The sequence below is a fragment of the Manacus candei genome, unplaced genomic scaffold (assembly GCF_025592945.1).
Source record: "Manacus candei isolate 608988 ecotype Guabito, Panama unplaced genomic scaffold, ASM2559294v1 h1tg000049l, whole genome shotgun sequence".
In the NCBI taxonomy this organism is placed as follows: domain Eukaryota; kingdom Metazoa; phylum Chordata; class Aves; order Passeriformes; family Pipridae; genus Manacus; species Manacus candei.
Window position 1 is genome coordinate 16,432,768 of NW_026138097.1, and position 25,753 is coordinate 16,458,520.

Here is a 25,753-nt window from a genome sequence, read left to right on the forward strand (position 1 = left end):
ATATCACGTGAGAAAATAGGATTTAGTAGAACCTGCAATATCTCTTAAGTTTATTTTAAAAAGAACAATTTAAATAACAACAGTTACTAGAATAAACACGGTGTTACTGCAACTTAGTTCAAATCTATCTGGCAGAGTTTCTGTTTGTAGAATGAATAGTATATTAACCATACAACCTACCACAAGAAAACAGTGAAAAAATAGCACTATTAGAATAAAATATGTTGTGAGTGAAAGTGGGGGATGGAATAAGAACTACAATCTGTGCATGGATGGAGAGGGACAGAAGGGAAAACAGAAAAAATTAACCTTTAATCTCTCTATCTGTTCAGAACAACATTCTTTCATAAAACTTGATGAAGTTAGCGTGCCAACATAAAAGAAGCAAGCAGCTTTCCTAAGTTCATCAAACCTATATGGAGTCAATATTTAGTTACATCTTCAATATCTATTAATTTTACATGTACAATACCATATCTGTCCATTTTATAATATTATCTTCCCACTGGAAGAGCTGGTGTAATGCACTATGCAATTTTCACAGTGAGAGTAATTAGTATAATAAAATCAAAGTTAAAACAAATGTTGGGAAAAAAGCTACATTAAAATCTAAAATAGATAAGAAAGCAATGAAAAAAGTTATGTTAATAGTCTCAAAAGTAAGAATACTCTTAACAAAGGTCTTGAACGGTTTCTTCAAAGTGAAACCAATTCTGAAATCATACACACACAAAAAAAATTAAATGAAGCACCATTAAATCTCTGTGAAGACCCAATATTTACTCTGTTTATCTGTTTTTCTCCATTTTAGATGGAGTACACATACTTCACCAGGAATCATTTTCAAAAAAAGGAAAAAGTTAAATAACAATGAAAAGCACCTGCATAAAAATGAATTAAAAGAAACAACGCATGTACAGTGCCAGGAAAAAAAAAAAAAAAAAAAACCAAACAACTAAACAAACAGAAAAACCCCACAGTCTGATCCTGGGCAAAACCAACACTAGGCTACAAAGCATACCTGAAAAAGATAGCCACAGAAATAGTAGAACAGGGAGATACTTAATTCAGGTCTCCAGACAGAGACGTGGGCTCTCAAAAATATTCCCAGAACAGCATTTGGTATTTTAAACTATTTTTTCCCCCTTTCCCACCTTTCAGCAGAATGTAACCCCATTCCTATTGGAAAGTTGACAGCTCCACTTCATTGGCCTGCACCCCCATCTAAACTGCCACACATTCTCATTTTGAGGTAACACACAAAACTTTATAAAGAGACACAAACACACACCGCCTTTAGCTTATTCTGCCATGGGGCCAGGGATGTAACAGACTGGAAGGCTGAGAGATTTGTAAAAACATAACTATTGCCTCTCCCAAGAGCTCCCTGAGCTCCCTCACCATTCACCAGAGCATCCTATGCTGAATTCTGACCTGCATCAATTATAACTGGTTTGTAAGTAAGGAGAACCTAATTCTGCCACCTCTTCACACACTGAACAGCAACTTATTGCCTAGGTGGTTCAGCAGATCTCAAAGGGATTCAAAGATATGATACTCTGATATAAGGATGACAGAATTTGTCCTTCTGAATTTCTTCTTTGGAAGATTATCATCTTCTACCTATTTATCTATCTATTGTTATTATTGTTATCTACCTATCTTTATGTCTCAGGTCTCAAAGTTTCTTTGTTTTTGTATTAGGACTAAAGAAATGCATCAATTCTATACGGAAAGCAACTTTAGATAGCCAGTGTACCTGTCTTTAGCAGCTGGTGAAGATGAAGAAATATTTTTAATTATTAAATAAATTAAAATTCAATTATTAATTAAAATGGAGAAGGACTGAAAACTTGTTACTAACTAAAAAGGCTTGCACTGTTTGTGGCAAAGAGATTCAGAAAGCTAAATTTATTTTTAATTATTTACCTGCAAGTACAGATAATCTTCCCTCAGCTCTGTTAGCTTTAGTCAGTGCTTTGTTTCTTCTCTTCAGGGACCGTCTGAAAGAAAAATTTTGACACAGTCACCCCAGATATAAAAATCAGAAACAGAAATAAAATAAAAAGGAAGTTCTATCTAGAAGTGTGAAGGCATGTAAGGAAATATTGACAATTCAGCTGATCTTACAAATGCATCAGAAACGTGATACATATATAGGAATATGTCCCTAATGCACTGTCACATGTGGCCAGAGTTCTGAGGACATAAAACTGATAGTGACACAAGATGAAAAATAAAAATGTCAAAGATCATGCAAAAGTAAGTATTTTAAACTCTACCATTACTACAATTCCTAATATGGCTACATTGTTTTCCTCTTTCCATTTCAACTAAAACATTGCTCCATATTTTTCTTTCCTCCCCAGAAAAAAATTTGTTTCAGCTTCCTATTCAAACTGTTGGTTTTTTAGCTGGACTAAAAGTCCAAGTTACCAGAACAAAAAGTCATATGGATGCACAGCATCATATAAAATGAAAATGTGTTACAAGTGGAAAATCATTCCCCCTCCCCATATCCCACAGTCAGAAAACTAAATAGATAGCCTACTTACAATACACTTAATCCTTGATGATTTACACATCCATTGTAAAGCAAAATTTTGCTTAATTTTTCTTTCCCTAAAAAAATTAAAAATATTAGTTTCTTCCCGTTATCAGAGGTCATACCTTTCCCCAACAGCACCTTTTCAACACATTATACAAGAACTTTCTACTTCTACCTTAGCTTGGATAACATGTTTTCTTATATCAGCTCCACACTACTTTATAGCCACATGATACTTCCACACCTACTGATACTTTAATCCAGGAATAATCACACAAGAAGTATTTATAAGAAAATGGTTAGTGAAGTGGATTTTCAGGGAAGGACTTAAGCAATAGTCCCTGACCTGAGTAGAGCTAGCTCCTGGTATTGCCTGAGAAGAAAACCCATGCCCATAATCCAGAGAGCAGAAGAACTCGGATGCACCCATGCAGCAGGATGTCTTTGATTTCGTATACCTGAGACATGGGGACTGGGTAATCAGAAAAAAAACTCAGAGCACTGTGCTAGCTGTGCACCAATCCCTAGCACTGAACCATGGAGAATCTGGGATGAAGGGCATAACCTTTACCACCACATGCTTGTATACACACTTACACACATTTTTTATGCATATTCACATGCACATTTACATATGACAAAAAATAAACTCAAGAGAAGAAGGAACTTTGCTCTAGCAAAATGCCTTGGATGCAATCGTGATTGGTAGTACCATTTGTAACCAACCTGCCAAACCAGAAATCACAAGTCAAGAAAAAAGATACAGGGCTGGCTACAAAGAGACTCTCAGTTGCTCTTAAACAAAATATCAGTCCTTGTTTTACAGCTAAATATGCTTCCTAAGTTAAAAATTTCAACATCCTCTAAAAGAGGGCAGAAAAAATACCAAAATAACTACATTACGTGGCCTGGTTGGATGACAGGTCTTGAGAAATATGACAATAGTGTAAATCACAGAGGAGGGAGAGGAATTAAACAGCCTGACTCTAAGGGGCATGAATTAAAAACTGGGATGAACTCAGGGAAGAGGGTGGCATAGGCTGAGCATCAGAAAACATTTCTGAACAGCAATACCATATAAAGTAGAATATATTTTCCCACAGAAAGGGAAGTTATTTAAGGCTAAATTTGATAAAACACTGGAAAGCACAGCAAAGAAAACATTTCTGAATTGATGAGGCCATAGATGGGAACACCTAATTAATTCTGTCCTTTATGCTTCTCATTATTAGATTTCTGAGTAAGATTGCAGTATAACAAAGAACCACATAGCAAAAATATGTTAATTTCTTATGAGGTTTTCATTATAAAAAATACCTTGGCTTTCATCAGCATTAAGGTTCAAAGTGTCATTCACATTTGATGCAACTATTACACGCTGAACTATTTAAGCACTATTGGTAATTTTAATCCTCTATTATTTATTCTCTTGCCTATTACTGTTACACAAAATTATCCTTTTAATTCTGGAGTTTCATAGCATTTTTATTTCAAGCATTTCAAAGTACTTTACCAACATATGTCCACTAACAACATCTTTTAAAATCAATATGGTATATATCAACAATGCATATCATCAATCCAGAAGTTATTCTGGGATTGCTGAACTGTCCAGCTGCTTCATATCAGCTGCTTAATTATCAGCCAACACAATGCCCATGAAGTCCTCTGCTGTTGCACACTGCCACAAGAAATTAGAAAGTTAAAACTGTGGCCAACAAGGAAAACAAAATTTGGTGTTTCTTTCAGTTCAGTGCCTGCAGCACAAGAGATCATGAACCAGTAAAGGTTTAGGATCAGTGGTAAAACAGGCATTCCCTTAGAAGACCAAGTATTACAACAGAAATGATTGGTTGGAATTTGGTTTTCGTATTATTACTATTCTTACAATCTTACTTTAAAAAATACCCAACATTCTGCAATTCAGTTGGAAAGAGATGGGGAAAACTCACAAAAACTGAGATAAGAGTTTTGTCATGGTTTTTCCTTCCCTTTGAACTTCTAGGCAAAATTTTTCAAAATGCACGAAGAATTTAGGAGTACAGCTGAATTTGAAAAATGGAAGTTTTTCCTCCTGAATAAAAATATTCCTTTCTTTAGGGCAACCAATTAAATATAAATATTTTAATAGCAGAGTGAGTCAAGGCCTCCTGTTAATACTGTGGAAATCTTATTCACCATAGGGAATGGTTAAATTATAGTTTGTTACACTTGTCACTGAAATCCTGAAATTCTTGTGATTTACAATCCTTCTTTAAACGGTCCTACTCTGCTGTATAGGATCTCCCTGCGCACAACACTGTCAATCAGGAACTAAGAGCAGAGAAGAAGAGAGACATCATACCACAGCAGCAGGGTAAAGTTAGCAATGCTGTCATAAACTGAAAAACAATAATTAAAAGAGATGATGATAATATCACAACAATCAATTATCATTCTGACCCCCAAAGAAAAATAACAAAAACCAACAGCAGTGTACCAGGAAAACACATGCTCTCTGAAAGTGTTCAGTGCCATGTCATAAAGCTGAAATAGTGCACTACAAGGAACTATTCGGCAACATACGACAAGACATCAAATATGCTCCAGAGAATAGAACAGCTGTTTCTTTTCACACAAGTCCACAGTCTCTGCAGGTATTTAATTCAAATTCCTCCTTTACTTTTAGCAGCTACATACTTAGAATATTAGTAAATGTTCCAGGTACGGATACTATTTTGTCCTTCTCAAAGTGCTTATTTATCCCAAGAGATGCAGAAAGGCAAGGCACATGCCACCTTCCTTCCTCAGACCAAATGGCGAAGGCAAAGACTTCTGCACAAATGAACACCCACAAACTCCTTTAGACAATAACTATATGTATCACTGCAAGTACAAAAAAAAATCTCCATAAAATATAATAATTAATCAGCAGTAAATTTTAAACAAGAGAGGTTTGGGGGCTGGGGGGGGTAAGGGGGGAGAATCCACCCATGTACTGACTGGTTCTGGCTTGATGACTGCATTAAATTCAGGTGTGGTTTTCCCCTAGGAATGAGGAGGTAGTTAATTAAGTGGCTATTAGTGCTTCCCCATACATAGGCACAGGACACAACAATGGTCATTTGAGCTGTGTCTGTCCTTCAAATCCTCTGCAGGCTTGCAGTGATGCACATATACAAAGGCCAGCAGAAACACGTGTACTCCAGTCACAGCAGAGGCAATGTCCACTTCCTGCGGAATGAAAGGACTTCTGAGACCATAATTCCTTGCTTCTGAGACCATAATCCACTGCTTCCAAGGAAATGCAATAATAAAATACATAAGAAAATATTAATTTTTCCAGATAAAAATGTCAATCCAACTGCACAAAGATTACAAGTTTCTGCTAAAAATTGTTCTTCCCTCCTTGAGTGTATTATAGGTTACACTACGAAAAGGAGACAAGAGGAAAGACTTCTCTCCTTTGATAGGTTTGCTTTGAATTTGATAACGCATTGCCTGATCTTATTGCTTATTCTAAACATATGGGGTTTCCAGGCTTCTTTAAGAGAAAAACATGGTTACCTAAAAAAAAAAAAATTAAAAAATGAAACTCACAGAAACTGTCAGGGAGATTCAGGAACAGGATTAGCACCAGAGGCTATTTCAAAATAATTTATAATTGCTTTTCAACTATTAAATCAATACTGTTCATGTAAACAAAATTTGTTCAATGCTTTCATCCTAATTATTCTCTCATCTTTTAGAGCTGAAGATCGTAACACGAAAACTTTATTTCCAACAATAACTGAAGGTTCTTGCAAAATTCCATGGAACAACTGCCACACTCATCCACAGAATGATGTCACATAACTTTGTTAAACTCTCAAACCTAAGTTTTGCTTATCCCAGTGTTGTAGTTGCTTACGTTTTTCTATAAAAATGCAACATTTCCTCTTAACATTTCTAGTCTGGGCTTGGATAAAGAGAATATCCAAGACATTTTCTATGTATGCAAAAACCTCCATTTCCAGAAGCCTAATGGGCTGCTAAAACATACCTGTAGAGATGAAGTTGACATAATTCCATGTGTGTCTCTATTTACATTCAGAAGCACAGAACTATTTTAGTTCTTTGCAACAAACTGTAAATTGTATTAGATGCACAACTGACACAGATAATAATACCCAAAGCGCATATACGATAAAACGAGTTTAATTAGTAGCAGCAATTAAAACACTTTTGCCAGAGACATGTAGAATATCTACATGATAGATATTTATACATCGACTATATAAAAAGAATACTGTGGAGAAAGTAGGAACTCTGTCATGATTATAAATAAATTGTATTATTAATAACATTAAAATATCAGTATTAAATATACCTGCAGCACCATACCTGTAAGGTACAAAGTTATTCTGCAGTGGTAAAACTTTCTGCAAAGGAGGATGCTAGATACGTGCTGTTTCCAGCAACAAAATGATCAGGATGCCTCTGGTATAAACAGCAAAAGAAGTTCTTAAGCAGAAAAAGAGGTTCACACTCACAGCAGAGAGGAAAGACCAAAAATTAGCAAATAAACAGGTAGAATCTACTTTTTAAATGGCTTCGGTCTGTTGTTCTGTGGACTCTAAGATACACAGGCACTTGTACACTGATTCCTTACTGTGTCCTACCCTCTCCAGTTTCAGCACACATGGGGCCTGTGTGTTAAATTTACCCAAAGTTCAACACAGTTATTCATTTTCTGAAAACCTGTACAAATGGAGAACCTTAGAGGAGGGCACTGATAAAACCCATGTGGTCATTTCTCAGGGTGGTGAAAAAAGCAAGAAAAGGAGTTGCGAAATAGAGATCTCCCATTGAAATAAAAGCATTGAAAGCATTGAAATAAAAAGAGGTAGGAAATCCTTGCTAATCTCTGTCAGAGACTCTCACTACTTAAACAGCAACTGAACTATAACTATACAGGTCAAGCTAGTTTAAATAGGAGAATTCATCTTAAAACAGGATATTGAGAGAACAACTCGCATGACACTGTAACACACTCGAGTCTAGTACACTGGCACTGATGAACACTGACTGCAAATGTCTGCAGTGATTTCACAGTATCACAGAATATTTAGGGTTGGAAGGGACCTCTGGAGATCTCCTAGCCCAAGCCCTATGCCAACGCAGAGTCACCTAGAGCAGGTTACATGGGGAGGAGGTGTCCAGGTGGGTTTGGAAGGTCTTCAGAGAGGGAGACTCCACAACCTCCCTGGGCAGCCTGTTCAGTGCTCTGCCACCCTCAGCATAAAGCTCCTCCTCATGCTGAGGTGGAACTTCTTGAGTTTATGTCCACTGCTCCTTATCCTGTCTCTGGGCACCACTGAAAAGAGCCTGGCACCCTCCTCTTGGCACCAGCCTTTGAGATATTTAGATGCATTGATGAGATCCCCTCTCAGTCTTCTCCAGACTAAACAGGCACCGCTTCCGCAGCCTCTCCTCGTAAGAGAGATGCTCGAGACCCCTCATCATTTTTGTAGCCCTCCACTGGACCCTCTCCAGTACAGGAACACTGACTGCAAACGCCTACAGCGATTTCGATGCAATCCCCTGGCACACATCACTTGTTGCCAGCTTCCAGCCCCGGACCACATCCCACCGCGTGTGACACACCAACAAGTGCGGGGTGGGCACCGCCACGCCGCTGTCACCGACCAGCGTCTCTGAGCGCTGCTTTCGCTTTCCCTGCCGCTCGGGCCTCCCTCCCCGTCTCGGGCCTTTCACAGGGGCACGGCCGAGCCCGACAGGAGCCTCGGGGCAGGTCGCGCCTTGTGCCCCCCGCCGGAGCTGCCGGGCAGGCCCGACACGGCAGGACCCGGCCCCCCGGGCCCCCCGAGCCCGCCGCCCCGGGGGCTGCCCCGCCCGGGGACGCGCCTTCTCCTCTCCTCTCCCCGCCCCGCCCGGGCCTTGCGCCGGGCCTGGGCCGAGCCGCCACTCACTCACCGCCGGCCCTGCGGCCCCGCTCCCGCCGCGGCTGCGCCCGCCCGGCGCGGGAGGCGGGAGGGCGGGGAAAAGGGGCCCCGCCGCCGCGGGAGGAGCCGCCCCGGTGCCGGCAACATGGCAGCGTCCAGCCGTGCCCAGGTGTTGCGGCTGTACCGCGCCCTGCTGCGGGAGAGCCAGCGCTTCAGCGGCTACAACTACAGGTGCGGGGAAGGGCTCCGGGGGGGACGGTGGCACCGGGTCTCCTTGCCGAGGCGTGGGGGTCCCGGCGGCGCTTGGGGCAGGGCCGCGGGCGCGGGGCAGTGCGGAACCCGGGGAGCCTCCGGGGGAGCCGAGCCTGCCCTGGAGGCGGGAGCGACAGCGGGACGCGCACCGTCCTGGGCCCGGCTCGGAGCGCAGGGAATGGGCAGCCCCTGGTCCCTGTGCCAGACCTAGGGCTGCCTCGAAAGCACCAGGGTATGGGCCATGCCTGCTGTAAGAGGAAGGGATAGGACAGACTGTCCCGACCTGGAGTACTGTGTCCAGTTCTGGGCTCCTCAGTACGAGAACAACAAGGACCTACTGGGTCCAGCAAAGGGCTGCAAAGATGTTTAGGGGTCTGGAGCATCTCTCTGATGAGGAGAGACTGAGGCAGCTGGGCCTGTTTAGTCTGGAGAAGAGAAGACTGAGAGGGGATCTCATCAATGCATCTAAATATCTCAAAGGGAAGTGTCAGGAGGATGGTACCAGACTCTTTTTGGTGGTGCCCAGAGACAGGATGAGGAGTAACAGCCATGAACTAAAACACATGAAGTTCTACCTCAATATGAGGAAGAGCTTCTTTACATTGAGGGTGGCAGAGCGCTGGAACAGGCTGCCCAGAGAGGTCTCTCTCTCTGGAGACATTCCTAATCCACTTGGACATGTTCCTGTGTAATCTGCTCTAGGTGACCCTGCCTTGGCACTGGGGTTGGACTGGGTGATCTCCAGAGGTCCCTTCCAACCTTAAATAAGTTGTGAACTTGACAAAGTTCGTGTCTAGTCTGGCTGCTGTGTCTCTCCTGGAAGGGAAGAGCCGGAGCCAGGTTACAGCCAAGCCCTGCCACCATGTGCTTTGTCCAGGCTCAGGGTGCTGTGTGCAACAGGAGCAGGATTCACTTATCCTGCCACACAGGATGCTACACTGCCTGCCTGCCTGCCTGCCTTCTCTGGTTATCAGTGAAAGACACGCACTGTTTTTTGGCAAAGGTTAGGCATAAGCCTGGTGAATGTTAGATAATCTGCTGTGTGTACGGGGGGTGCTACCCACCAGCACTGCAAAATTGCATTGTCCACTGGTAGTTTATTCACTTTTCCACTTAACTGGACCACAGGCAGAGACATGTGAGCTACTTTTGTAGTGAATCATCTCCAGCTGGGAAGAATTGGGAACAAAAGCCTCTGAAGTTGCATAACCCTGGTGCACTCTGTGCTCTTCAAGGCACAAGTATTCCACAAACCTCATGAGAAGAAAGACTGTGGGGCTGAAATTGAACTAGTGCTAATAAACCTTCATTGCCGACTCCACACAGCAGTTCAATCATGTTCCCTTCTATCAAGGCCACCTTCTGCTTTTCACTGTCCTGTGTATCCCAGATTGCCCTGGTTCTGGCTAACAAAGAAAGGACTGTACGTAATGAAGATGGCTTGAGGCCCATGAGATGTGCAGTTGGTGAACAGCCGAATGAAGCTCTTGTTTGGGCCATGGCATGCTTTCTGCAATGGGTTTGTGCTGGAGGGTGAGCAGTGAGGAAGCTGAATCTGCAGCAGTCAGCGGAAGCAAGCCAGCACCACCTCACTGGTTGTACCAGTAACTGGTGGCACCAGCCTCACAGACTGTATATGGACCTCTCCCTCTGCTCAGCCCCTTGCTGCTGGAGCACAGGGGAAGTTGTTGTAATCTCTTGCCAATAAACCACACTCAGAGCCCAGGCCCCTACCTGAGATCCCCCCAAAAATGAAGTATGTATGTACCTGGATCACTGGCAAATTTTAAAGGATAGAAAACTAAGATATATGGTTACCTTGCATGTCTGATTTTTGACACCATATCAAAGTGCAAGTTGCCTCTTTCTGTAAGGGAAAGATCTCAGTTTTTGATGGGTCTGTCCTCAGACACTGTAAAATCAGCAACCATATTAAATCTTGTGGTGTATACACATTTGTGAGCACTAAAAGCAATAGCATTTTCTAGCAAGAAATGATCAGCAGCTGTTATGTTTAGAGATCTGCTGGGATGACAACAACAATTCTACCTCGGTGTTCATGCCACGCCCACAGGTAAAATAGATGCCCGTTAGCTTCTTCTATGCCAAGATAAGCAGTCCTGCCGTGTCCTCAGGGCTGCTGTAATGTGATATGGCAATACACTGGAGTTAACCTAAGTGTAGTTAGGTTAGAACCACACTTAGGTTAACACTTAGTAAAGAACCAACTTGTAGCAAAGTAGGAAGTATTAGAGATTAATAGTATTGATTTGTGATTTTGGTTAGAGAATGTCAGAATACTTTGTTATTGCAAACAGTGCATATTTGTAAGTGTACGTCTGGAGTATGATCAGCTGTTTATTGTCTCCTTATTTGCTTACTGTGCTTTTTCTCCTGATTTTGTTGCCCTGTTTAACCTGGCTGGCAGCTAAACATCACGCAGCTGCTTGCTCACTCCCTGCTCCCCAGTGGGATGGAGGAGAGAATGGGGGGGGAGCGGGAGGGAAAGTAAAATTTGTGGGTTGAGATGAAGACATTTAATAGGACAAAAAAATTAATGGATAATAATAATAGAATCAGAATATACAAAACAAGTGATGCATATACTGTTGCTCGCCATCTGCCAACCAATGCCCAGACAGTTCCCAAGCATCAGCCCCCAGCCAGCTTTCTCCTTAGTTCATATACTGAGCATGACACCGTATTGTATGAAATGTCTTTTGGGCCAGTTTGGATCATCCTGGCTGTATTTCCTCGCAGGTTCTCGTGCCCCTGCCTACTTGCTGGTGGGTTGGTGTGAGAAGCTGAAAATTTCTTGACTAAGTGTAAACCCTGCTTACTAACAGCTGAGACATCAGTGTGTTATCAACATCACTCTCATCCTAAATCCAAACTGCAGCACTTGTACCAGCTACCAGGAAAAAAATTATCTCTATCCCAGACAAACCAGGACAGGTGTACATATAGATTGTGGTGGAAAATTCAATATTTTTTGTTTATGACTTTCCTGGCAAATATATTCTATATGTCATCTAGTAGTGCTGGATTTTCTTCTACCACCTGGAAGAACTTGACCAGTAACTTTGAAGAATAGCATTCGTGTCTTAGAGTAACTGAGGTCACCACTGTCAATCTTCAGAATAACACAGGAGCATCTCCAGAGTCCTGAAGTAAATGTCACAGAGTGTTTAGAGGCCCAGATGTATAGGCCAGGTTTTAACATCAGGGAAAGAGAATTTAGTAGACTGTAAGTAATTTCATGTCTACCCTTCTGCCTTATTACCCATGCAGACAGTCTGAGGAAGGGAGAGTGACTTGTACTGGGGGAAAATCAATATGCAGAGAGGCAAGATGTTAGGTTTTGAGTCAAAAAGATGGTTTGTAATGAGTGTACTATTTTCTTCTGTGTGGTTGACAAAATTAGAACTTCTGATGGTTTATGATGTGTTGGATTACAATCTCAACTAAATGGATTTAAGGAGTATTTCTAAATATCATTTGTGATTTAAATAATGGCATTATGTTGTGTCTGGTTTTGGTACAGAAAACATCTGGTTGTAAATGAAGTTTCTTGCTTGTTTAATATGACTGAAGCTCAGTGGTCTTAATACATGGGAATCTAGTGGAAGTTCTCTTCAGAAGGGCAGCGCAGGGCTGGAGCGGATCTCCCTTGAGAGCGTTTGTCATTTCCAATCTTGAAGGTTTCTGTGACATGTTTAACCAAACAGCACCATGGCTGACCTGACCTTGTTACATGTAGGCCTACTTCAAGTGTGATGTTAGCCTGGATAAGCTCCAGAGATTCTAGCTAAGCAACATTACTGTGATTTTCACATTCCTAACCTTCCCTGGCCTGTAAAGATACTAACAGTGGGTAAAGTTCAGGGTAGCATCATATTGGCATGCTTCCAGCTCATTTCCTTTCTATTTCTTTAATTTCTTGTAGTTATGAGCAGTGTCAGAAGCTTTAAGTCTCTCTGTTGGAATTTTTCTGCTAATAATTTTTTTATGGTTTTTTTAAGGTCTTTTCTTGATTTATTGTAAATTTATTTCAGTTATCCATTACGTTCTCTGTTAATTGGTGGATGTTGCATTTTTATTTATAGATACATTTTTTCCTTGTCTCTGTAAATTGCATTTTAATGGAATTGATTTTTCTATTAGAATGTGCAATATTATTTGATTAATAAAACTACCCAGTATATAGAAGAATCAGGGAAAAAAATTGTCAAAACAGATTTTGCATTGGAAACAAGTTAATTGAATGCATGCAGTTTCATCTGAGACATGTCCTTCAAGATTTTAAAACTAGTACATCTGATTTTTGCAAATCTCTGCTAACCTAACAACAAAAGTAAACAAAATAATTTGCACTTTTTTTTCAGTGCCAGTTACTCCTCCTGCTTTGACCAGCATGGTTGTTGATCTGATTTTAGGGAGTCATGGAACATAGAGCCATAGAACAGTCTCAATATTGCTAGCTGTTGTTCTCAGGGGGGACTTCAGCTCATGGGATATCTGCTGGGAATATAATACAGCAGAGGGGAAGCAGTCTAGGAGGCTTCTGGAGTGTGTGCAAGATAAATTCCTAAAACAGCTGGTGAGGGAACCAATTAGGGAAGGTGCCCTGCTGGACCTGTTTTTTGCCAACTGTAGGGTGATGTAACTGTTGGAGGACACCTTGGGCAAAACGATAGTGAAACTACAGAGTTTTCCATTCTCAGAGAAGTAAGGAGGGGGATCAGGAGAACTGCCACCTGGACTTCCAAAGGGCAGACTTTGGCCTGTTTAGGAGACCAAGTGAGTCGCTTGAGAGGCAGTCCTGAAGGACAAAGGTGTCCAGGAAGGCTAGACATTCTTCAAGAAGGAAATATTCAAGGCGCAGAACCAGGCCGTCCTCATGTGCTGAAAGATGAGCCAGCAGGGAAGAAGGCCAACCTGGCTGAACAGAGAGCTTTGGCTGGAACTCAAAGAGGAAAAAAAGAAAAAAAAAGGCAGAGTTTTTGACCTTTAGAAGAAAGGGCAGGCCGCTCAGGAGGACTACAAGGATAGCATGAGGCTATGCAGAGAGAAAAATGGAAGAGCCAAAGCCCAGCCAGAACTTAATCTGGCTAGTGCCATAAAAGAAAATAAAAACTGTTTCTGTAAATACATCAGCAACAAAAGGAGGGCTAAGGGTAATCTCCATCCTTCATTGGATGCAGGGGGAAACATGGGGACACAGGATAAGGAAAAGGCAGAGGTACTTAATGCCTTCCTTGCCTCAGTCTTAATAGTAAAACCATTTGTTCTCTATGTCTCCAGCCCCTTGAGCTGGAAGACAGGAACAGGGAGCAGAATGAAGCCCTCATAATCCAAGGGGAAATGGTTGGCGACCAGCTACAGCACTTAGACACAGACAGGCATGTGGGGCTAGGTGGGATCCATAGAGGCATACCGAGGGAGCTAGCAGAAGAGCTCACTGGGCCACTTTCCATTGTTTATCATCAGTCCTGGCTAACCAGGGAGGTCCCAGGCAACTGCAGGTTAGTCAATGTGGTGCTCATCTACAAAAAAGATCAGGAGGAGGATCCAGGGATCTATAGGCCTGTCAGCCTGACCTCAGTGCCATGGAAGGCCATGAAGCCAGATATCTTTAGTGCCATCACACAGCACGTGCAGGACAACGATGGGATCAGACCATGCCAGTGTGGGTTTGCGAAAGGCAGGTCCTGCCTGAGCAACCCAGTCTTCTTCTATGAGTGGGTGACTCTGTCCTGGTTTCAGCTGGGCTAGAGTTAATTTTCTTCCTAGTAGCTGATAAAGTGCTGTGTTTTGGATTCAGTATGAGAATAATGTTGCTAACACACTGACGTTTGATTGTTGCTAAGTAGTGCTTAACCTAGGTCAAGGACTTTTCAGTGTCTTGTGCTCTGCCAGCGAGGAGGTGCACAAGAAGCTGGGAGAGGGAACATGGCCAGGACAGCAGACGCCCAAACTGTCCAAATGGATATTCCTTACCTTAGAACGTCATGCTCGGTATATAAACTGGGCAGAGATGGCTGGAAGGGGCTGACTGCTGCTTGGGGACAGGCTGAGCATCAGTCAACAGGTGAAGAGCAATTGTATTGTGCATCACTTGTTTCTATTGGGTTTTATTTCTCTCTTCCTTTTATCTTTTTTTTGTTTTGTTTGTTTTTATTATCATCATTATTAGTACTATATTTTACTGTTTTCTCATTCGCCTCCCCATCTGCCCCCGAGGGCAGTGAGAGGGAATGAGAGAGGAGTTGGACTGCTGTGTTACTTAGTTGCCAGCTGGGGTTGAACCACGACAGACCTGCTTAGTGGATGAGGAAGAGGCTGTGGATGTTGTCTACCTAGAGACCATTTCCCATAACATTCTCCTGGAGAAACTGGCTGCTCATGGCTTGAACAGGTGTGCTTGTTGCTGGATAGAAATCTGGCTGCATGTTGAGGCCCAGAGAGTGGTTGTGAATGGAGCTACATCTGATTGGTGGGTGGTCACAAGTGGTGTTCCCCAGGGCTCAGTATTAGGGCCAGTCCTATTTTATATCTTTACCCATGATCTGAACGAGGGGATTGAGTGCACCCTTGGTCAGTTTGCAGGTGACACCAAGATGGGCAGGAGTGTCGATCTGCTGAATGGTAGGAAGGCTCTGCAGATGGATTTAGACAGGCTGGATCAATGGGCTGAGCTAATTGTATGAGATTCAACACAGCTGAGTGCCAGGTCCTGCCTTTGGGTCACAAAAACCTCTTGCAGTGCTACAAGCTGGGGAAAGAGTGGCTGGAAAGCTGCCCAACAGAAAGGGACTAGCAGCTGAACAGGAGCCAGCAGTGTGACCAGGTGGCCAAGAAGGCCAAAGGCATCCTGGCCTGTATCAGAAATAGTGTGGCCAGCAGGACTAGGGAAGCAATTGTCCCCCTATACTCAGCACTGGTGGGGCCACACCTTGAGTGCCATGTTCAGTTCTGGGCTCCTCACTAGAAGAAAATCACTGAGGTGCTGAGCCATGTCCAGAGAAGGACAACAGAGATGGTGAAGGGTCTAGAGCACAAGTCTGATGAGGAGGACTTTTTCATTCCTCAGGGAAAGGGGTCTGGTATGCACTGATCAAGTAGGTCGACTCGGCAGGCTGCAAGGGTATTTTGCGCATGGGCTTTGGGCTGAGGGGTTTAATTCTCTTGATTTCAGAGGAGGACTCTGGCCACATCACATCATAGAATCATAGAATTAGCCAGATTGGAAGGGCCTCTGAGATCATCAAGTCCCACCCCTGATCCACTACCACCACGGTTATAGACCATGGCACTAAGTGCCACATCCACTCTCATCTTAAAAACCTCCAGAGATGGAGTGTCCACCACTTCCCATGGGCCCATACAAAGGAGAGAAGCTGCTCAAAAGGTGCCATCTCCTGCTGCTGTTACAGTAGGAAAGGTGATGTCCAGGAGTAAGTTATTACTGCCATAGCAAGTCAGGCTGTCCATTCCTGTGTGGTACCTGTCTCAGTGGTTCCTCAAACCAGGGAAGGAGCAGGTTATGGGAATATCACATACACACCAGTTCAGAACTTTTGTGAGAGCACCTGGATTTTTGCACAAATATAGGTTGTACTTGCATAATGTCCTGTTTTTCAAGAGGGCATGAAGTTGTTAAGATTCTGCTAGCAACTCTTTCGACAACATAATTCACACCAAGTTAAATTTTTTAAGAACACTCTTTTTTCAAAAATGTGTTTCTTTCTCTTCCTTCCAACATACCTTATTTTGTCACTTTAATTGAAAAATCTCACTTTGTTTTTAGTCCTTGGTCTATAGAATCCTGTCACTGTCTTTTTTTTCACTTTTGTCATTCAGGTATTTTAACAGTCTTGTTAAAAATTTTACATGTGACAGGTATCGAAGCTGAATAAGCCTTTTTCTTGCTGGATCTCTTAATGAAGTTTGTGATTGACAAGATGTGGCAGCAGATTGTTTATGTTTCTCTGTGTTAGGGACAAAAAAAAGACTAAATGGTGATTAAAAAGAAAAAAATTCCAAACAATAATGAGAAAAGGGAGGCATGCCATGTTATAGAAAGTACTGTGTTCTGCCCAAAGTGGTAGTTTGTAGCTGAGATAAGAAATGCAGGAAAAAAATAAAATTGTCAGTTCTGTCCAGCATAGATGTCTGACTTCTTTGTAGGAATAAGATGACAGAATTTCAGCTTTACAGTATGTGTTTTTCCTTGGCTGTGCAAAGAAGGCAGATAACTTGTTTTCGTTCTCTCTCTTTGTAATTGCTGTCTGTGTTCTGAGTGATGATAAACTTTAGGAGTCTTTGAGTTAATTTCTCATATGATGAGTATGTGGCTCCCTCTGTAATGTACTTGAAAAGTATAAAAAAGTCAGGGCTCCAAGCAGCTGTGATATTCCAGAGCCCGGGGTGCAGGGTGGTTACCATCCTATGCTATTGCAGGCACTTGTTTTCACCTGGCAGCAGCGTAGCCCGAAGTCACAGGTAAACAGGCACTGCATGTTTGCAGATCATTTTGTAGAGCACTTACAGGTTTGTGGTTGGCCTTACTAATGTCTCTTTCCTTAGGGAAATTTTAGCTATTATTTCAGTGACCACATATTATTTTGCCATTAGATTATTTTAGGCTCTTTTATGTATATTATATTGCCTTATTTTGTCAGAATCATGTATGCTTGAATAGAGATGTCAGTATTCTAAGAGCTCTGGATGCTGCTCAGCGTTCTCATTAGGATGAGAACTGTGAAAAGGACTGAGATGATGACAATCTGAATTGTAGTAAAACGTGGAAATATATGCGCTTTTGGGGAAAATCTAGAGGTATAAGAGCATGGTTTTGGATTGGGGTGTGACAGTATTGAAGTATTTCCATTTGACTTCAGTTTTGTGTATATATATAAAATATTTTTGAATGACAACTAAACCATTCTATTCCAAAATGTCAAAACATAACCATTAGATATCATCCTTTGAAAAGGAATTTTAAACTAAATGGAAGCAGTTCAGCCAAATATTTTGGTTTCCTTATAGTAACATTTCCCAACTGAAAATCATTTCCTCTAAATTCAATTGATCATGTTCATTTGGAGTTGCTGTCTTGGATTTAAAGGTTCAACAGTGATTGTCATTTTCCAAATACATTCATTTTACCCTTGTAAAATTATGCTCTTCCTAAACAATAAATGGTATCTATGCATTGGATTTGGTGTAATTTTCTTGACTTCTTTTTTTTTTTTGACAGAGGAGGATTTTGAATAGTAATAATTTGAAGGAAGAGTTTGGAGTGCATATGTGGCGTACAGAGATCTGGAAAAACTGAAATTTTATATTTGTAAGACAGATGAGTGGGGGCTTCCTCAGAAGACTGATTTGCTGTTTTAGTTGTTTTGTTATTTTAGGAAAGGCACCAAATTGACTAAATCTGCTGTGGCTACTTTCTATAGCACAGTAGAAGAGGGACATATTTCTTCTTACATAACATTTATTTACCAGTAGTATTTGTTTGAGAACTAATGATAATAATAGAAAAATTACTGTCTCTGGTACTGACTCATGCCCATAGACATATGCACATGATTTCTGGTTGATGAAAAACACTCTGTAATGGAAATATAGTTCCAAAGTATTAAAATGCTGTCCTCCTCCTTTCCTTACTCTTGGATGTGGATTTAACATTTACTTCCTCACCATATCCATGTGTTGCAGCCCATAATGAAAAGATGCTGACCTTGTAACACTGAGTTGGTTCAAGGCGCAGTAGACACGAGCTATTATTTAAAGTATTCTTTACAAGAACAGCGTTCTGGATTAAAAAAAAAGAAAAAAGTAATTTTGTAAGAAAAAGAAACTGCTGTAGATTAGGCAATCTTCACAACCACTTGCTGCAGCAACACTCAGCAGGGATGGTCTCTAAACTGCCTCTTCGATAAAGCTCTTCCCATGTGGTTTTGGGTTTGCTAACCAACAAAGTACAATCCTGGATTATGCATGGTTGTCTCCTTTTTCAAAAAAAGTGGGCATGAAAGGAAACTTTCTTGGTTGTTTTCTTGCATGTGTGAACACTTGAGCCAGCTGCTCCATGACTGTTATGCACAGAACTCAGTACAGAGGATGTCCTAAGTGAGGAATATTCTTGGTGATTCTTCTTGATATAGTTCTTTCTCAAGAGCGAAGATGCCACAAATCATCCAGACACTATTGATGGCATTATGGAATGTGACTTTTTTCCCTTCGCATTTTTTTTCTACTTTCTATTCTATTCTATTCTATTGAATTTTTTTCCTTTTTACCTGATCTCTGTATAAAGTTCTAACCTTCTTCTCAGGATGCAATGCATTTAATATGATATTAGTGAAAGAATTCAGTTGAGTTCAACTGCTTTCTTCCTTAACAGAAAGTATGTGAAATAAAATATTTAAAGTATTCTTCAGGAAAATTTGAAGGTCCTGTGCTGGGAATCGCTAAATGCCAGGCTTGGATGGTATTCATAAACTCAGGACTCAGTTTAGTACTTGGGACTAGACTTTCTTCAGCATCATGTTTGTTACAAAGTTTTGGGGAAAGCTGCTGCTTAGATACATTTTTTTTTGTAACTTATTAAATAAATAGCAATTGGTTATATCTCATTACATCTTCTAAAGAAAAGAAGCCTATGCACAAAGTAAATACTATGTGTGTGTATGCATATATGAATGTATTGGTGGCAAGAGGTCGGGAATTCACTTCTGCTCAATCCCAGTAATCCTTTTGCTAAATCCCTTTTTTAAAGCAAGCTGTGAATCCATTGTGGAAACTAGAGGAAGTATGACAGGTGTGTTAGTCTTATTACAGAAGAATCTTCATTGACAGGTCTTGATGGTCCTTTCTTGTCTGGCATATCCTGGTCTGGAACCATTAAAGACCTGTTTTTACATCATTAGCTTGGTTAAGAGTAAGATTCTCTTATTTTAGCTGCCAGAGAAAGTGTGTATAATTCAAATTAATTAAAAATACTTCCCTGAGACTATAATTCATTCTAATACATTGTTAATAATCACTAATCCTTTGTGGTATTGAAGCTTATGTAATTAAACTTAATTCTGTGACTTTAAGTGCCTATGAAAATAATTTATTGCATCCTGTGAGGTCAATATTTAGAGAGTTGTCTCCATCTTTCTCTTACGCAGCATGTGATTTCTGCTAACTGGTATTTGCTTGCAGGATACATCGTATTTTTGCTTGGTAGTATTTATTTAGTGGCATCATGTATTTCCCCAACAAACATCCATGTTATCACAATACTCAGTTGCAGTCACGAACAGATGTAAACATCTTTATTGTTTGCATAAGCAGGAGAAGTGTGGGCATGGGTTTCCTGAGAGCCTTGGTGTCAGAGAAACTCAGTTTATCTTGTCACAGTTATGCATTGCATGAATGTTAAATTTCTGCAGACTGTGTTAGAATGGCAATGAAAGAGCCAAATGTGGCCATGGTGGGTGGTTGGGGGGGTGTGTGGTGCAGAGCCCTCATTTATTTGCATTGTTAGTCACAGTTAAGAATAGGGGAGTGGAAAGGGCCAGGTACAAGCCATCACATTTCGTGAAGTTTTGTATTGAATCACTAATGGAATTCTTTGTGAAACAATAATTCATTCACTCATCCAAATGTATTCAGTGTTTTTATTTATTTAAATAACATTAGATGCCTCCTTCTCAGAAAAATGTTTTGAAGTCAGTGTAGCTCAAATGAAATGTGTAAGATGACCCTTGAAGTTTATAGCTTGAATTATGTTTGTGATGCCAAATAGAGCTGTGTTGTGTTGCCTTGAAACTAAGCTGCTACTAAGTTTCAGAAAACATCTTTGACCCATCTAAAATATCACAGCATTTTTCTAGTCAAGTTAATTAGCAAATAGGTTTTCAAATTAATGGTCTTCACATGTAAACTAGTTTTGAAGGGAGGAACATTGATGGATTAAGTAGTTGTAGTAGTTTTATTACAGGCCAAAGTAAATTATGTGTCTCACTCATAATGTTTTTTTTCCCTGATCTAACTAATTTATAGTATGAAAATAAATGTTCAAGTGTTTTGTTTACAAAACAGTAATAAGCAATGCATTTCATGTAGACCTTTAAATAGGTTTCCCGATGCCCAGAGTTATTGAGCATATTTTTTACTAAATTTAATTTATTATTTTCAGTTCATAATTTATACCCCAGATTGCTGCCTATTATTTGCAGAGTTTGCATGGAAATATGAGTATTTATCAAGCTCATTGTGTGGCATCCTCACAATTACCTCCGAAAGCAAGGGCAACATAGGATGAATATAGTCCTATTAGCTACGGCAGTGCAGGGCTGGGCAAAAAAGTGTGCTATACGTATATCTACAGAACTCCTTGTTCTGGGAACTGCTGGCAGTGCTTACTAACCTGTATGGGTTTTGAGGCTTGATTGTGGGCTTTTATTTCCCAACAGTTTGTTGGAACCCTTGAAGGAGAAATTCTTTATCAATGCAAGGTATTGTTACCATTAGCTGGGGACCTGGTGCTTCTGCAACTTCTGTGGGTAATTTGTTCCTAGATTGGAAACCTTTTCTGCTACCCAGGGGAATGGAAGGTCATGTCACATGTCAAAGGAAAGATAATCCGGTCATAAAATGTTATTCTGAAAACATTGTTATGAAAAATAGACCACTCCTGATACCTCTTTTCCTCTGCTATTATCTCGTGCGGTAACCTTAGACACTACTCATCTGAGTTACTGAGTTTTAAGCCAGATGTTAATTCTACATTTAGAGTAAATGTTATCTGAGAAGACCTTCTTGCAGCCAGCAATCATGTGCTTATGGGAGGAAAAGGAGCTGGTGTTTGCTGTATGTTTTCTTTTTCCTTCCTTGCAGATAGAGGACAAAAAGGTGCTACCATCACTCATGTGAGTGAATATTTTCCTGTGACTTTTAATTAGCTATTAAGTACTGTCTGGGTTTTTTTGGAGCACACTTTTGGCTTGAAATGCAGAACCTTTTTTGATATATAGTTGTACTGCTCTGAACTCAGTCTTATTAAATAAAATGTATATAGATATAGATACAGAAATAGAATAAGGTGAGGGGTTTTTTCCTTCTTACTTTAAGACTCTAAGAGAGAGTGTAAGAGGTTGACTGGAAGATTCCTTAACAATTACTGACTCTAGCCTATCTTCACCTTTAAATTTTAACATCTATACTTAACGTACTTAGGCTTGACTAGATTAAAAGACATTTGTCAATGTTTCTTTTCTTGAAGTAGGAAAGTTGATCCCTCTCTTTGTCTTCCTGAGTATTTCTGATCTCCAGTTCTGTTACAGTGATTAAACTGTTTCAATGCACAGAAGATCTGTCAGCAGGTTTATTGAATGACTTCTGTTCACTGGACTTGAGTTTTAAGTTTAATCTTATTTTTCTGTCTCAAAGCGTATATTGTCTGGTCAGATCAAAGTATTGCATTGTATGCTGGGATCTACAGTTTGGAGAGTTAAAGTGTATGCACCACAGTTTTAGAGGTGGAGGCCATACATAGCCTAAAAGAAACATTTTGGCTGGTAGATGTTCTTTGCTTCCTATTTGGCAGATAATCATCCATTCTACATTTTTTTTATTGTCACTGTAGGAGAAATAGTAGGAAAATTGGTGTAACCCTTTTTTTTTCTTTTTCTTTCTTTTATGTGAAGTATCTTTCAAGACTGTTGTGTTACTTCACTCGGGTTTTAGTATTATACTTTGATTACTATGTTACTTCTGGACTTCAGAAAAATATGTACAATGTACAGGTCCTGAGAAGCACAATTTATTTTATTGGAGCTAGTGGAGATCTTGGATATGTCTTAGCTGATCATCATTATACCCCAAAGATATAGAGCTGTGGACATATTGTTCCGTGAATAGCCTGCACAGGGTCTGGCTTTTTCCAATGCTTGCTTGTGCTGAAAGCACTTGGGAAGTACAAGGAGTGGAGAGCCGGGCAGTGCAGAAAGTATGGTGGGTAGTTCTGGCACATAGTGGTGCTGCGTTATTTATGGTGATGAAAATCAGCTATGCCTGCCTCAGAACTGCAAATCTGTCTCTCTGATGTGGTGAATCAGTCGCTCAGCTTTACCGAGCAGAGTAGTCTTTTCCCTTCGAACCTTGCCTCTGTTCACCCATGGATCCTCCTGCTCTGTCACCTTGTGAGAAGCTGCATCTGATTTCCTGTGCGGGTGAAGAGACTCCCAGAGTTTGTATCTGGTGCATTTCTGGTTACTGTTCCACTCTTGTTTAAGGAGGGAGTTTTCAGCCCGTGTTTCTTTCACGCTAGTGTAATCACCAGGAAAGATTGTGTAGACTTCCATATCCTGTAACTAATTAAATAGAAAAAAATACAGAAAGAAATATCTAGTCCTCTTGACTCTCTCTGCCTTAGGTAGTGTTCACAGTGTACAAAATAACCTGTGTTCCTTTTTTTCTGAGCCTTGAAACATTACATGCATTGTCCAAAGGCTTGTATTTAAATCCCAAATGTCTAAAAATAATATTCAGTACTCTGTTGTATGCACAAAGTAGGATGGTGATTTTGTTATTAATTCCAAATTGATTTTTTTAGGCTCTAGATTTGACTAATAGGCTTTGCATATATTAGAATTTTCTATGCTGCTAAGTATTACATTGTAATTTCAAGTATCCATCATTGTTGTCAAAATTGATGTTGCAGATTTGCTAAACTAAACATGCAGTGCTTTGCTATAAATGAGGGAAGGTCATTGAGCCATATGGTGATAGGAGATCCAGTGGGGGATGTTTGTCATTACTGGCTGAGTTATAAGGAACAAAGATTTTTTGATCAGCTATAAAGCTGATAGAAATGGATGAGAGAATAAATACTGGATAATAACTTCAATGTTCTAAATCCTGCAACTTTTAGTATGTTATATATAAGCAGTCTGAACATGTGGTATGTTATTTCATTTGGATTGTTTAATAAATTGTATTTCTGGTTTATTGTTGTCTTGGTCATGAGGTGACTGAATCCTATCTAATTTCAATGCAATTTCTTTTACTAGATTCATTTTGGACTTACAATGCTTAAATCCCTCTATCTCAAAAGCACAAGTTTACTTGAGCAAAAACCAAGAGGCAAAATTAATCATCTTTATTACTAGAATCTAAGGATCACTTTTACAAAATAAAACTTTGTTAGGAATCTGTTCAGTATGCTCAAAAGTACTAGTCTATCAAGATGATGAACAATGCTTCACCTCAGGTGACCTTCAGAGAACTATTTTTTAAGTCTTTCATAAGTCAAAATATCTTATTTATTCTAAAACTCTATGCTAACAACACATTTCTGATACTCAATCCCTTTTCTCTTCTAAGGAATTAGCTTTTCTATGATTTCCATATTAAAGTAATAAGATGGGTATTGTAGATATTTTCTATATCTGAATCTTTACTTTCAGAAATAATGCTCTGCTTCAGAAATGTTGTATCAAAATCTCATCATCATCCTGACCAACCACACTGCAGTCCAAGAAGGTAGAATATTCCAAGGCTTTATGCCTTGCTGTTTAATTAAAAGTAAGCACTGCTGCTTCATCAAAGGCAAATCATTTCCCACTGTCAAGCGGGAAATGCTTGCCTCCAGCAAGGCTGCTTAGCACCCAGTGGGTTTCTAAATGAACAGTTACAATCACCAAGGGGCGCACTATGTTTAGCCCCCTTCAGGGTACCCAAGTCACGAGCTAAACTGTCTCTCTTCTTAGAATGGAAGGGGAACCTCCAGCTATGCTGAAGAGTGAAATGTTGGCCACAGCACTGGAGTAAAACTCTGATTTTTCCAGGAAAATATAGTGGAATTTGTAATGATAATACACAGCAGGCCAGGCCTTTTTAAGAACTGTTCAGAAACACCAGCACAGCAAATGGAGTGGTGTATATCTGTCTCAAAAGAAAGAAGAGAGAAATCAGCTTGGTCAGGGTTTGAACTTGTAGTTTCATGGCATTCCCCACCTGGTAACTGGACTGTTAAACTCCCCCAGTGTCCTGGTGAGCAGTTGGCAGGGCCTTGGCAGTGAAAGCTCAGCAGAGAGCTATTACTCATTTCAGACCATCAGGACACTTTTCATCTGTAGCAAATTCTGGTTCTAGTTCCTGCAGCACATCCTTGCCCAGTCCCTCGTTAACTGAACAACTTGTTCAATTGGGTCCTTCACTGGTAACCCTCTTTTTTAACCTCTCCTGCAATATAACATTGCAGTTGCAACTCCAATTAAGATTAAAAGAATGCTTTCATCTGAACATCTTTACTTTTTTCTTTTAACTTTGACCTTCCAAAAATCATTCCCTTCTGCAAAGATTCGTTACACTTAAAATCAAGCCAATAACTGTTTTTATTTTTAGAAGTATAGCAACGAAAATGTATGTTTCAATGAATGGCAAAAATAATCACAGTTAACTGTGAATAGCACTGATAGTATTCTGGGACCATGAAGAAGGAAGTGTTTGGTAACTGAGCTGTGTGCCCTGGCAGCGAGGAAGGCCAAGAGCATCCTGAGATGTATCAAGAGTTGCTCAGCGAGCAGATTGATGGGAGCGATTGTCCCTCTCTACTCAGTGCTTGGTAGATCATATCTGTAGTAAGGCATCCACTCTTGCCTTCCTCAGCCCTCCATACAGGAAAGGCATGGACAACCTGAAGCCAGATGAGAAGAAACCACCAGAGTGGCTGAAGCACTGTGAAAAAAGGCTGAGGGAGCTGTCTGGCTCATCCTGGAGAAGAGAAAACATTGAGGGAACCTAAAAGCAGCCAACAGATCAAAGTATCTACTGGCAGGTAGATACTGTCAGGTGCCTGACAGGAGAAAAAGTGACAGCAGATGTAAAGTGCAGGAAGAGGGGTTTTTCAGACTGGCTCTAAGGAAAAACTTTTTCCTCATAAGGACAGCAAGACAGTTGAGCATGTTTCCCAGCTAGGTGACCTGGTCAACATCCTGTTTTTAAAGACATGGCTGGACAAAGC

At 40.6% G+C, this 25,753-nt stretch overlaps 2 protein-coding genes across 10 annotated transcripts in view; one reads left to right on the top strand and one right to left on the bottom strand.

The window, feature by feature from the left end:
* Positions 1-8,562, bottom strand: part of FARS2 (phenylalanyl-tRNA synthetase 2, mitochondrial) — a 233,522-nt gene extending 224,960 nt beyond the window's left edge. For 2 of the 5 annotated variants that reach the window (XM_051799083.1, XM_051799085.1), the window contains exons 1-3: positions 8,504-8,562; positions 2,556-2,622; positions 1,930-2,003 (exon numbers count right to left, since the gene is read on the bottom strand). The gene's annotated coding sequence lies outside the window, so the exon portion shown is untranslated. The remainder of the gene's footprint in view (positions 1-1,929; positions 2,004-2,555; positions 2,623-8,503) is intronic. The other 3 variants (XM_051799084.1, XM_051799087.1, XM_051799086.1) reach the window with 3 other exon arrangements.
* The window catches only part of LYRM4 (LYR motif containing 4), an 89,891-nt gene continuing 72,614 nt past the window's right edge, over positions 8,477-25,753 (top strand). For 2 of the 5 annotated variants that reach the window (XR_007906546.1, XR_007906545.1), the window contains exon 1: positions 8,489-8,703. Coding sequence is in view for 2 of the 5 variants with exons in the window: in XM_051799119.1 (XP_051655079.1) it covers positions 8,618-8,703 (86 nt within the window). In the remaining 3 variants the exon portion in view is untranslated. Of the gene's footprint in view, positions 8,704-25,753 lie in introns of all 5 variants that reach the window. The other 3 variants (XM_051799119.1, XR_007906547.1, XM_051799118.1) reach the window with 3 other exon arrangements.